At 35.9% G+C, this 12,648-nt stretch overlaps 1 protein-coding gene across 2 annotated transcripts; it reads left to right on the top strand.

The window, feature by feature from the left end:
* Positions 9,602 to 10,438, top strand: LOC107620610 (sucrose-binding protein-like). 2 transcript variants are annotated; one of them, XR_002356089.1, is made up of 3 exons: positions 10,035 to 10,084; positions 10,154 to 10,329; positions 10,405 to 10,438. XR_002356089.1 is itself a non-coding variant. In XM_021113959.1 (2 exons), exons 1-2 carry the CDS (start codon positions 9,637 to 9,639, stop codon positions 10,163 to 10,165), a joined length of 399 nt encoding a protein of 132 aa, XP_020969618.1. In that variant the 5' UTR covers positions 9,602 to 9,636; the 3' UTR covers positions 10,166 to 10,271. The 2 variants fall into 2 exon arrangements, 1 of the variants encoding a protein (XP_020969618.1); XM_021113959.1 differs by lacking the exons at positions 10,035 to 10,084; positions 10,405 to 10,438 and adding an exon at positions 9,602 to 10,023 and having other exon boundaries at positions 10,154 to 10,271.

The raw sequence follows: 12,648 nt of genomic DNA, 5'->3' as shown, positions 1-12,648 counted from the left end.
CCTGTCACCACCGGCGAGCACTACACCACCACCACAAGCACCCCAGCCGACATATCTCTTGGTACAGTGTCTGTTCCACTTCATGGAGCGTAGTGAGTGCCGCATCATGTGACGTCTGGATAGAGTGGATCAGATGTTTGTAGCACTGAGCGTCGAGTTGTCCCCTCTTTCTGACTCTTCTTCATCAGAGGAAGAGGAGCATGAGGAGGAGCAGGCTCAGTCAGAGGCACCACCACAGACACAGGCTACCCCGGAGGCGCAGCAGCCCCCTGAGGAGCCACAGCTTGAGGCCCAGCCAGATGCGACAGTTGACTTTCACCCCGAGCCCGAGCGTAGCATCGAGGACGATACTTTATTCTAAGTGTGGGGAGGTCACCGTCGTCGCTGTCGGTGGATTGCTATTGTGGGTGAACACAATTTCGGCCATTTATCCCTTATTTTGTGTTATTTTTAGTACTTTGCACTTTATTTTTACTGAGCACTTTTGAGATTATTGTATATATTTGTTACTTTGGATACTTTTATTTGAGTTTGTTGTATTTTGCACTATAGTTTAGATATACTTTTTAGATTTTTAGTTGGATTTGCATTTGTAGTTAATAGTATGTATATATGTAGTTGCTTTAGTTTAGTGGTTGTGATTTGAAAATTATGGATTATTGGAGTTTGGTTTACCCGTTTTACATAAGAAATTTGGTTTGGTTTGAAAAAGAAAGGATAAACTAAGGAATTTTTACAGTTTCTAAATTACAACATTGTATTTAGGATAAGCTTAGTCAAAACAAGGAAATTTTTCAAAGACCTTATCTATAGGGCACCACAATTGAAAAAATTTTTTTTGTGGAACTTGCTTGAATTATACAATTTGGTGAAGCATGTTTTGAGCTAAGAACACAAGCATGTGAGATTTGAGCCTAATGATGAGCTTACATCTTATAACCACTTATTTTCCTTCTTGTGTGCAATTGTGCTCTCTCTATGATTGTGATCCTTGATTTGTTTAATTCTTTATGTCCATTATTCCTTGTATTCATGTATTTATATGATTGAGGCCATTATTTCATTAGCTCACTCATCCAAATAAGCCTACCTTTTACCTTCCATTGTTAACCAATTTTGAGCCTATGCTTAACCACAATTGTTCTTTATTTTAGAACATTACAAGCCTAAAGTGAAAATTAATAAAAGTCCCTTGTTTGGATCTTTGATTGGGTTAGACTAGTGAGAGTGTTCATTACTCAAGATTGGGGAGGTTTGGGAACATTGGTTGGGATAAAAGGGTGTTTTATATTTTTATATTTGGGAATTGGGTGCATGCTCATGTATTAATCAAATGTTAGACCTCATGGATTGATATTCTTGCATATAGTTTGAAAATAAAGAAAAAAATAAAAAAATAAGAAATACAAAAAAAATGAAAAGAAAAGAAAAGAAAGGAAAAAAAAGAAGAGAAAAACAATAACAAGGGGACAAAATGCCCCAAAATATAGTCAATAAGAATCAATGCATAAGTGTTGTGAAATAAAAAAGAAAAAGCATGAGTATGTGAAGAAGTGAAGAATTGGTAGTTAGGTTAGAACTTAATCGTATAGGTTATCATAGGTTAGGTGGGAAAGTCTAGGTTAATCAAAGATTCAATTTCAAGCTCACTTAACCATATATGACCTCACCTTGACCCTAGCCCCATTACAACCTTTGAGAAAGACCTCATGATAATTGTATGCATGCATTGGATAATTGTTGATTGTTAGATGAAGAACAAATTTTGGAAAGCATGAAATAGAGGAGAATTGAGTGAATCAACCCTAAACACTTGAGTGACTAGAGCGGATACACATCCGGTGAGGGTTCGATTGCTCAATTACATGTATTCACCACTATCATCTATATTCTTGCAAGTTTGTAAATCTTTTTGATAATTCAATACAATTGTGGATTGGATTTGATTCTTATTGCTTTAGCCCTTATGCTTACATATGTTCTCCTGGGAATTGATTTGTTTGACCAAGCATTTGCATTCATATAGGTAGTTGTATTTAGATAGGTTGCATATAGTTTAGTTGCATTGAATAAACGCCATACCCCTTACTTCATTCTTCGTTTAGCATGAGGACATGCTAAGGTTTAAGTGTGGGGAGGTTGATAAATCCCATTTTTAGGGTTATTCTTGTGTTGAATTTAGAGCATTTTATCAACCTTTTCTCACATTTATTCAATGAAATAGCATGATTTTGTGATTCTCCGTTAAGTGGTGCTTAAATGTAAAAACATGCTTTTAGACCTTTAATTTGACGATTTTTATTCACCTTTGATTCCACTAGATGCCTTGATGTGCTTGCTAGTGATTTTAGGATTGAAAAGGGCTAGGAATGGATCAAAGGAGTGAAGAGGAAAGCATGCAAAGTGGATAACACATGGAAAAAGCCAAAGATTTGGATGTACTCTCCCACGTGCACGCGTACTGGATGCGTACGCGTGGATCATAAAAACCCCATGGACATGCACGCATGCTGTACGCGTACGCATCGGTGCTGGCACGGGATTTTTAAGTGAAAACGTGCCCAACGAATTCACAGAGGCTGTGGGGCCCAGTTTGTAACCAACTTTGGCACTAAAATGCTTAAAAGGACCAAAGATTGAAGGAGAGAGGCATCTTTTTGCATCTTTGGATCAATTTTACACACATTAGGATTAGGATTAGTTAGTTTTAGAGAGAGAAGCTCTCACTTCTCTCTAGAATTAGGATTAGGTTTAGGTCAATAATCTTAGATCTAGGTTTTAATCCATGCTTTCATCTACTTCTACCTCTCAATTCTTTGTTGTTACATTCATCATTCTTCTATTATTTTGTTGTAATTTCCTCTATGTTGTTCTTATACTTTGTTGTAGATCTACTCTTGTTTCTTTCAATTTCTTTGAATGCAATTTGAGGTAATTCATGATAACTGTATTCTCTTTGATTGTTGTTGTTAATTCCTTGCAATAAGTAGTTGTTAGATTTCATTCTTGTTGTGAATTTACTATGCTTTCCTTTTATACCTTCCAAGTGTTTGTCAAAATGCTTGAGAAGATGTTAGAGTAGAATTTTATGTTCTTGGCTTGGGAAGGTAACTTAGGAACTCTTGAGTTGCTAATGTCCAAGTGATTGATAGTTGGTAGCCATAGACTCTGGCTCTCATTAATTCGATTAGTGAATAGCTACGACTTATGGAATTGGATTGATATAGCTCATTTGACTTTCCTTTACTTGTTAGAGGATGACTTAGTGGGATTGATCCTTGTAATTATCATATTATGGTTAGTGATAAGGATAGAGATCCTTGACCACCAAACCTTGCCAAGACCCTTTCGTCATTTGATTTCCATTGTCATTTACTTTTCTTAATTCCTATTCAAAACCCCAAAATATACATGTCCATAGCCAATAACAAGAACACTACCCTGCAATTCCTTTGAGAGACGACCCGAGGTTTAAATACTTCGGTTTATAATTTTAGGGGTTTGTACTTCTGATAAAAAAAATTTTGTATGAAAGGATTATTGTTGGTTCAGAAACTATATTGCAACGAGATTTCATTAGTGAATTCTATACCATCAAAATTCCGTTCATCAAAATGGTGCCATTGCCGTTGATAGTTAGTTTGGTTCTAATTATGTTGTAGGAAGTGTGAACCTCAATGACAACATGTCTCAAGGATAGAACCAACAAAGATCGGAGGAGCCTCAAGGAGTTGATCACTCCTATTGGCAACAACCTCCGGATACTTATAGGTATAATCACCATCCTAATGCATGTCAATTCAATGGCTATGGTGATTCTTTTTGTGATAATCAATTACCACCATCATATGCCCATGAATCTTATCCTCAACATGAACATCAACCATACCCACAAGCCTTTCTTTACCAAACACCTTTATATGACCCTTATCCACCATATGACCAATCACCCATACCATATCCTTGTACTATTACGAGCAAGAACCACCTTCCTACTATGAAATATGTGATGTAAATAAGGATCAATCATAAACAAGCATCACCTAACAAAAAAATGCATTGATACTACACACTTGCCTAACAACAGATGATGAATGCATCGTGGCCAGAACATGCAATTCATAAGATTTTAAAAAGCTTGAAGGCAATGTCATATATACTTGGCATGCACAAATGTTAAACATAAAAATTCAAAACCAAGTAACAAAATGTAACCTCAACAAAGAATCCAACAATGAATATCATAAATAATTATGCCAACATGGCATTAAGTGAATAATAAGTAGCAATAATAGTAAACAAAATTAGTAATCCAACACTTATAATGAAAAACAAAAATTAAACAAAAATTAAAATTACTAAATAACTAACTAACTATCTAACTAAAAGAAATGGTGTTATATGGCGTTTGGTAGTGTTGGATGATGGTTGAAGAAGGGAAGGAAAAGAAGAGAAGAGAGAAGGAAAGAAATGGAGAGAAGATGAGAAAAGAAGGTGGTGGAACAAGGCGATCCACACGTACGCGTGGAGTGACGCTTGCGCGTGGTGAGGTGAAATGGAAGCGACGCGTACGCGTGGGGCAGGCGTACGCGTGATGGGTTATTCAGACAGGCGACGCATACGCGTGGGTTGACGCGTACGCGTGGGCGGATTTTGTGCTGAAGGCACAATTCCAGCCCAAAACTCGCACAACTCTCGGGTCTGTGTATGGAAGGCGGAATTTTGTATCCACACATACGCTGATGCCAAGGCATCATGGCCTGTTTTTCTATGCTTTTTCACTAGATTTCGGCTTAGTTTTCATACAATTTCTGTTGATAAAGGAGCAAAAGCATGAATAATCTCTGCATTAAGAAAATCTCAAGCATAGGTGACTTTTTGTTAACATACAGGGTAAATATGATGAATTAAGATCACACTAAGTAAAGTTATAATTTTGAGCATTATTTACACACTTAGTATAGTAAAGATTATCATGTAGGTTACTTTGATACACTTGTTTGTTTGATGATAGGCTAAAGAGAAGCAGAGAAGCAGAGAAAAGCAGAGTTGGAGAGCCAACGTTGGTGGCAAAGTTTGAGTAGACGTTGGCAATGAACCAACGTTGTAAGGAAAAATTGAAAGAAGCAACGTTGGAGGGAACGTTGGTGATCCAACGTTACCCTCAACGTGCGCGAAAAGAAGCCTGGAAAAATCAACATCCATGCGTATGCGTACCCCACGTGTACGCGTGAGAAGTGCAGAATCAGATTCCACGGGTATGCGTGAAAAGAGAAAAGTTGACAAGCCACGCGTACGCGTCACCCACGCGTACACATGAGAAGTAAAGAATTGACAAAGCACGCGTGCGCGCACAACTAGAAAATGGATTAATACAGACAAATTTACAGACATGTTTACTCTTTATTACAGATGAATTTTTGGTTACCGACGAAATTACCGACAGATTTTGTCCCTCTGTAAAAGCCTCGTCGAAAATTATTTACCGACGAATTTTTTCCGTCGGAAAATTACCGAAAGATTTTTACCAGTTACCGACGGATTTTTCCTCTGTAAATTCTCCATCCATTTTCCTAAGACGACGAACTTTCCGACGGATTTTTCGTCGGTAATTACAGACGGATTTTCCGACGGATTTTCCATCGGTAATTACAGACGGATTTTCCAAACTTTGAATACAGACAAAAAATCCGTCTGTAAATCCATTAGTAAAGTAATTTTTTTTATTTTTTATTGCAAAATACATCTTTTTTCATATAAAATAAATATAAATTTAATAAATAAAATTTTTATTTAATTTATATTCAAATATAGAGCTTAGAAAAATAATCACAACTCTAAATACAGACAGATTTTCTGTCTGTAAATCTGTCAGCAAGGTAAAACAGAATTTTTTTAAACTTTTTCATTGCAAAATAAACCTGTTTTCATACAAAATAAATATAAATTTAACCAAGATAAATTTCATCTAACTTGTATTCAAATATTCATAATATTTCAAAAAATAAACAAATTTATTGTATTATCAAACTAAAAGAAAAGTACTATAAACAAGAAAGTCAATATAATTAAAAAAAAAAACAAAGTGTATTGATACATCAACTATAATAATAAATAACAACTATACATCAACAAAATGTGTTGATACATCAACTATAATTCAAAACATAAACTCAGTGTATTGTTCTTATAGCATAATATAAATTTTGAATGCCAGCATCAGCTAAAAAGCCACCAAGGAGGCCAAGAAGGTTGAGAGTTCCCATAAAATTGGTAAATATTGTAGCAGATTTAGCTGATGAAAGATTCAAAGTTCCAACCAAGAATGTGACCAAGTTCATAGATATTCCCATAACACATTCTTTCAGCTAGTTCAGTTCCTGCATAGTGAAAAAAGTATGCAAATTTAGAATTCAAATTATGACTCAAATTTCTTTGGAATGAAAAAGAAAAATAAACCAGGACAGGTAGTATTCAGAATAAATCAATGACTAATTCAGCACACATAAGTAAAAGCTATAAACCGCAGATACTGACAAAAAATAGAGAGAATGGAGTGACTAAGAAGAGCACCAACATGCAAATAAGACCTTGAGGAAAAAGTTAATTACCTCAACTTCCTTCATCCAATAAGTAGCCTTTTGAACCTGCTCACTCTCCCAGCCTTTGATGATAGTATCTTCTCTCTTGAATCTGTTGTTAATCTTTGCAATCTTGTTCTGCATGCTGATATCTTTGCATTAACCTCCTCGTTCTTCATCCTTTGCACTGAAATCTCTTCAACTACTTGATAATGTTGATGTTGATGTTGATGATGACCACTACTAAAACTTGCACCACCACTACTAGAATATAAACTCATGAACATTGGCTCAGAAAAAAGATTGATTTTAGTAAATAAAAAGCACCTTGGTTATCTGCAAGATCATTATATATTGCTTGAAGGTGTTGAACAAGTCCTCAAGTGTCTAATCCATTTTCATGTTGTTCCATTTTGTCTTTATCTAAATCTTCTTTACTAAAATTACGCCTATCACGGGAGGTGAAACTATCCTAAAGACTTTAAGTGTATAACATCCTTTGGTCCTATTCTTAAGATCGCAATAATTAAAAATCAACTTTAAGCTTAATGAATGACGAACTGAGTTGTGACGGCTTGTGTGGAGAGAGAGAGAGAACATGTCCATATTTTTTCACCTTTTAAGTGTGCTAAACATGCATCAGTAATGTCATTAAATCCCAAGTTGAGTACTTTCAAATTTTCTAGCCTTGCAAAAATTAAAATAAAGAGTTTTCTACGGCTGCCTTGTCCAGAATAATTCTTATGGTACAAGAAATTTGGAACAAATGAGCATATTTTAAAATAGATAATTATCAAACAAAAATAGCAGATAGATAAGTCCCAACAGCTTACGTGAAAATTTTTCACAGCCATCGTCGGTAATATTGCATCTATTAAGATTCAAGTTTGACAAGAGAGGAAGATCTGGCAAGAAATAACAAGGACAAATTAATCTATAATATACACTAATAAACATGATGGAAAATATTTTACAGCAGTAGTACAAGTAAAACTCTTATTCGTGGGCCTCCAAAATCTTATATTATAGTGTGGTTGATTAAAAGGAAGAACTTTATATTAGTGTGAAGATGGTCATAAAGTTAAGAACAACACCACATTTTTCCAAGGTTAAATTACTTACAACTGAACAATGTTGTTTTCACCTTAATGACATTCTAGTGCTCAAAGCAGGATGAACGAATAACGTTAAAGCTATCAGCTTATATACCTGTTCCAACGACGTCTTTTAATGGATCCAAAAAACTGGATTCGTTTAGGCCTCTCCTGTCCAAGCCATACTGCAAAACAATATAAATAGAAGCCTGACGTAGTTCTAGACAACCAAGATAATGAAATCGGCAAAACAATTGGCTATCATTTATCAGCATCAAAGGCACCTTCGCCCACTGCAACACATCTTCAGCCACATGCCACAGTAATCTACCTTGAAATGGAGTCCTTAAACTAGTCATAGGAACCTAGACGTACAAATCACACAATTTTAGTCCACAGAAGAGGGCCTAGACCAACGACCACACTATATTCACTGGAATTTAGTTCTTCCCGCATAAATGTTTGGCTTTGATTCACTAGTCATTACGATGTTCCTTAAATTCTGCATATAGCAGACCTACCTGACATAGGAAAGATGACAACAATGATATGGGATTGTTTATTCTTGCTTGCAGACTATTAATAAAAGTAAAGCATATACTTTTACTATTAAATTCACAATGTGAAGGAAAAACATGCAGGCAAATAGATCAATTACCCAAAAATGCTGGCAGAGCATACAACATGTCTGAAGTTCCCCCATCAGCACCACTCATTTCCATGTACCTCTTGAGCCTGACCTACACAAAATTGAATACTTGGCCAACTTAGTAAACAGAAGGTAGATATACAAATTTCTTTGATGTTATACTTGAAATATAAATGTAAAAAAGTGATGATCATGGGGATAAAGTGCAAGCATGAACCACCTGGGAAATGCACCGAGAAAGCCTCATGATTCTTGAATACCCAACACTTACAGTTTTAACTGTAGTCCTTATTTTAGCTACAAGGGATGGTGACTTCTGCTCCCCACTAGCAGCATCATGTATCCGGCAAGGAAGGATATTTACAGGATAGACCCCACTGCTTGGAAACATTTTGTCAAACTAGTCAGTGTCCTTGGCATATAAAGCTTATCTGATTCTGTGGTACTATTTTGGCCACACACAAAAAATGTAAAAAACTAAAAATAATAACATTAGATCATACCAAAATAATAACATAAAACAACAACAATGAAAGCTTATCCCACCATGTTGAATCAGCTACATGGACAAAAAAATGCCATTGAGCCTCTTGTTCACATTCTGAAACCAAAAATGAAAGCTTTGTTATTTCACACTCCAAAAGGAATGTGAAAAATTACAATAATTGAACTTTACAAGCTCAGAAAACGGAACTCATAAAAACAAAGTAGCAAAGCAACAAGGTGGCACACTAAGGGATTAAAACTGAAAAACCTCAGTGATTAAAGCTAAGGACCCTAAAAAAATGATACCTTTTGCTGGTAGCTGTAAATTCTTTCTCTTTTCCCCCCACTTTTTCAAAACAAAACAAAACATGAAACTTTGTAATGGGTTAAAGAGTGATCAAACAGTCAGAATAATCATTAGTCGACTGCTTATCTCATCAGGCATTTGTATAAGGGAAGCTGTTATCTCATCAGTATATTAAAAAATCTCCTATTACTATCTGTGATGGTTTTGTGCATTGTAGCAGAGTAGTTGGCAATGTGTTGATGATTTAGACATTTAGTTTTCAAATTTGTGACACCTAAAGGCTTGGTATACACTTGTCCTTGTGCATGTTATAATCATCCATCCCCACTTCCAAGTTCCAAAGTCCCAAGTCCCAAGTGCCATCATTATTATTCCTATATTGCATACTCATCCTTAGTCCCTACTACCTACCAAACAATATATAATACTTGCATACACATATACCCCATCAAAAATCAGTGTCTTATTATTGTTAGTTGTGTTTGTTTCTTAATAACTAGGAGTCTAGCACTGTAACCTATGAAAACCAAGCTTGTTCTCTTCATTATTCTGCTCTCTCTATGCACCAACATATTAGCTGCTCTGTCCAGAGATGAGGAGCAGGAAGAAGAAGACCCTGAGCTCACAACATGCCTGCACCAGTGTGGCCAACAGCAACAGTATTCGAAGAGTGACAAGCGAGCATACGTTCGCAGTTGCAAGAGGTACCATCAAATAAAGAAAGAGCGAGAAGAAGAAGAGGGAACCACGATGGAGAATCAAAATCCTTATGTGTTTGATAATGAAGATTTTAGGACCAGGTTGGACACACAAGACAGAAGAGTTCAGGATCTGAACAAGTTCACTAGAAGATCTAAGCTCCTCAAAAGCATTAGCAATTATGTTTTGGTCACTATGGAAGCTAAGGGAGACACTTTCACCTCTCTAACTTACTTTGGTTTCGATGCCATTATCTTTGTACTCAAAGGTAGCTTTTTCTTTCTTTCTTTCTTTCTTTAATTTAATCATAATTATATTGTGGAATTGTTAATTATAGGGAGAGCGGTAATTGGGTTGGTGAGAGAAGACAAAACGGATAGGTTCAACCTTGAAGATGGAGACATGATGAGGGTAGCAGCAGGCACACTAGTTTATTTCGTTAACAAAAATGAGAATCAGAACCTTGTCCTTGCCTATCTCTTTATACCTCTCACTACACCTGGAGACTACAAGGTTCATTCATTAATTCTCTTTAACTCATTACTATAAGCCATAAGAATAAGATCAAAACAAGTTATGGCATTGCAGGCATTTAACCCGGAATTATTTCTCACAGCATTCAGTATGGACAAACTTGAAGCTGCACTCCAAGTAGATATAAACTAAAATGTGAAACTTAAATGAAATACGAACGATCTACATTCACTTAACTAAACTGTGAAACTTAAATATCATCCATCTAATTTAAGGTGTTGAGATTACAAGAACCAAATTGTAGTATCTTTGTCCATGTGTATAGCTTCAAGTTTTGTTCTTTCTTCTGATGGACATACATAATGGTATTGAGACATATATAGAGTATTAGTAAATAACACTAACCTGTTGCCAAAAGAAGCATGCAACTTAGTAATGATGGCTTACTACAAGATTCAAGATACATTTATGTAACATAGAAGGACAAAAACCAATTAGCAAACAGAAAAAAAAGGAAGTAATCAAAGGAGAAAACAGATTTCATATGAGGAAAAAAAAAGATAAATGACTTGCATGTCCATAACACTTCTAAGATTAGCAAATTCTGCTAGAATAAATCATCAGTATGTACCAGAGAGATTTACATTTTACATAAGTAGATACATTAAATGATTCATACTTACAATGTATCCAAATTACCAATCCGTGATAGCTGATTGGAATAGGCCCTTTAAGATTGTTGGAAGAAAGGTTTCTAATGGATAGTGATCACAATTTCATGAAACAAGGACTAATTAAGCAAAGTTCAAATGTAATACTTGACAAGTTATTAATAAACTTCAGTTGAATCTTACATAATAGAATTGTAAATAGGTTTGGTAAGAAATTCAATGGTGCTATGTTATTGCTATTGTATATATTGTGAATAGTTTGAATTTTGGTTTATTTGCTAGTTTTTGCTAGTTTAGGATTTTATCTACTTCTTTGTTTCTTATTAATCTTTGTTTTTATTTTATTTTCTCTTTCACTATAAATTTTTATCCTTTTGGCTATGAGTGTAGTTAAAACTATGTTGTAGGAAATGGAAGCTCTAATGAGGATATACATCAAGGATTTAGAAATCAAAGATGGGAGGAACCTCGAGCTTATGAACCACCTTCATGGCAACAACCTCCTACGAACTCTTATGGGTATAATCCTGATCCTAATGTGTATCAATCTAATGTATGTGATGACTCTCATTGTGGTTGTCAACCACAATCACCATATGCATGTGATCCCACTCCTCAATATAGCCATACACCATACTCACAAGCCTCACACCACCATTCAACTCCATATGACAACTCATACACACCATATCAACCACCATATGAACCACATCTAGAACAACTACTATTCCAACATCAATACTCCCTAGAACCACAAATTCCACATACACCACCTCAAGAATTCCACCAATATGAACCACCTTCCAACATTAATAATCTTCCCTTAAACAATGAATCAAACCTTCCACCACCACCTCCCGATGAAGCCTTCATATTAGAATTGAGAGACCTTGAATCTCGCATCTTAAGGCGACAAGAGGAGGATGAAACTCAATTTAAGGAGCTAAGAGCAAGGATAGCTAGCATGGTAGAAGCCGTGAATCACCTAACATCCCACCTAAGCTCATGCACCCTAAGTACCCCATTGTGAATATGGAGAAACAATCAAGGAGCTTAGTGAGGAAATGAACTTAAGGCTCCATGGTGAGGAAGAAGAGTTGAAGTAAGAAGAGCAACAAGAGGAGAAGATAGAGATTAGCGAACAAAAGGAAGTAGTGGATGTTGAAGAGGAGAGTAAAGTTGAGAACATAACGGATGTTGAAGAGTAGAGTAAAGTTGCGAAAGTAAATGGAGAGTTGAAGGAAATTATTCAAGAAGTGGATTCCATCACTAGTGATTTTTTGCCCACATTGATCAATCCCCTTGACGATTTTGTTGAGTCTTCTCCCAGTGGATTAGAATGCAATGTTGAGAAGGGTGTGCCACCTCCAAAACCCATTGTAAGTGAAGAACTGGAAGAAGTGTTCCAAGCAACAAGCCCTCCTGTCTATGATGATTCCGCATCCACATATGATCCTTTCGAATTTGAAGAATCTCTCCCCAAAATGCTTAGACTTGATGGTGAGGTAGACTTCACTAGACCTCCTATCTATGATGAGAGTGATGGGGAGGAGATAGAAGAAATTGATGAAGAAGAATGTGAACTTGAGGAAGCTTGGCAATAGGAGAAACTTGAAAAACATTGCCAAGTGGTGGAAGCCTCTAGAAGAAGATGGACGGGAGTAGAGCATGCTTTATCAAGACCTTT

This window comes from Arachis ipaensis, chromosome B10 (genome assembly GCF_000816755.2).
Source record: "Arachis ipaensis cultivar K30076 chromosome B10, Araip1.1, whole genome shotgun sequence".
Classification (NCBI taxonomy): domain Eukaryota; kingdom Viridiplantae; phylum Streptophyta; class Magnoliopsida; order Fabales; family Fabaceae; genus Arachis; species Arachis ipaensis.
The sequence above is the reverse complement of the archived record's forward strand: the minus strand, read 5'-3'. Positions and strand labels throughout refer to the sequence as shown.

Bases quoted from the DNA above. Each gene is read 5' to 3' on its own strand.
- LOC107620610 (XM_021113959.1), top strand. From the start codon at position 9,637: ATGAAAACCAAGCTTGTTCTCTTCATTATTCTGCTCTCTCTATGCACC.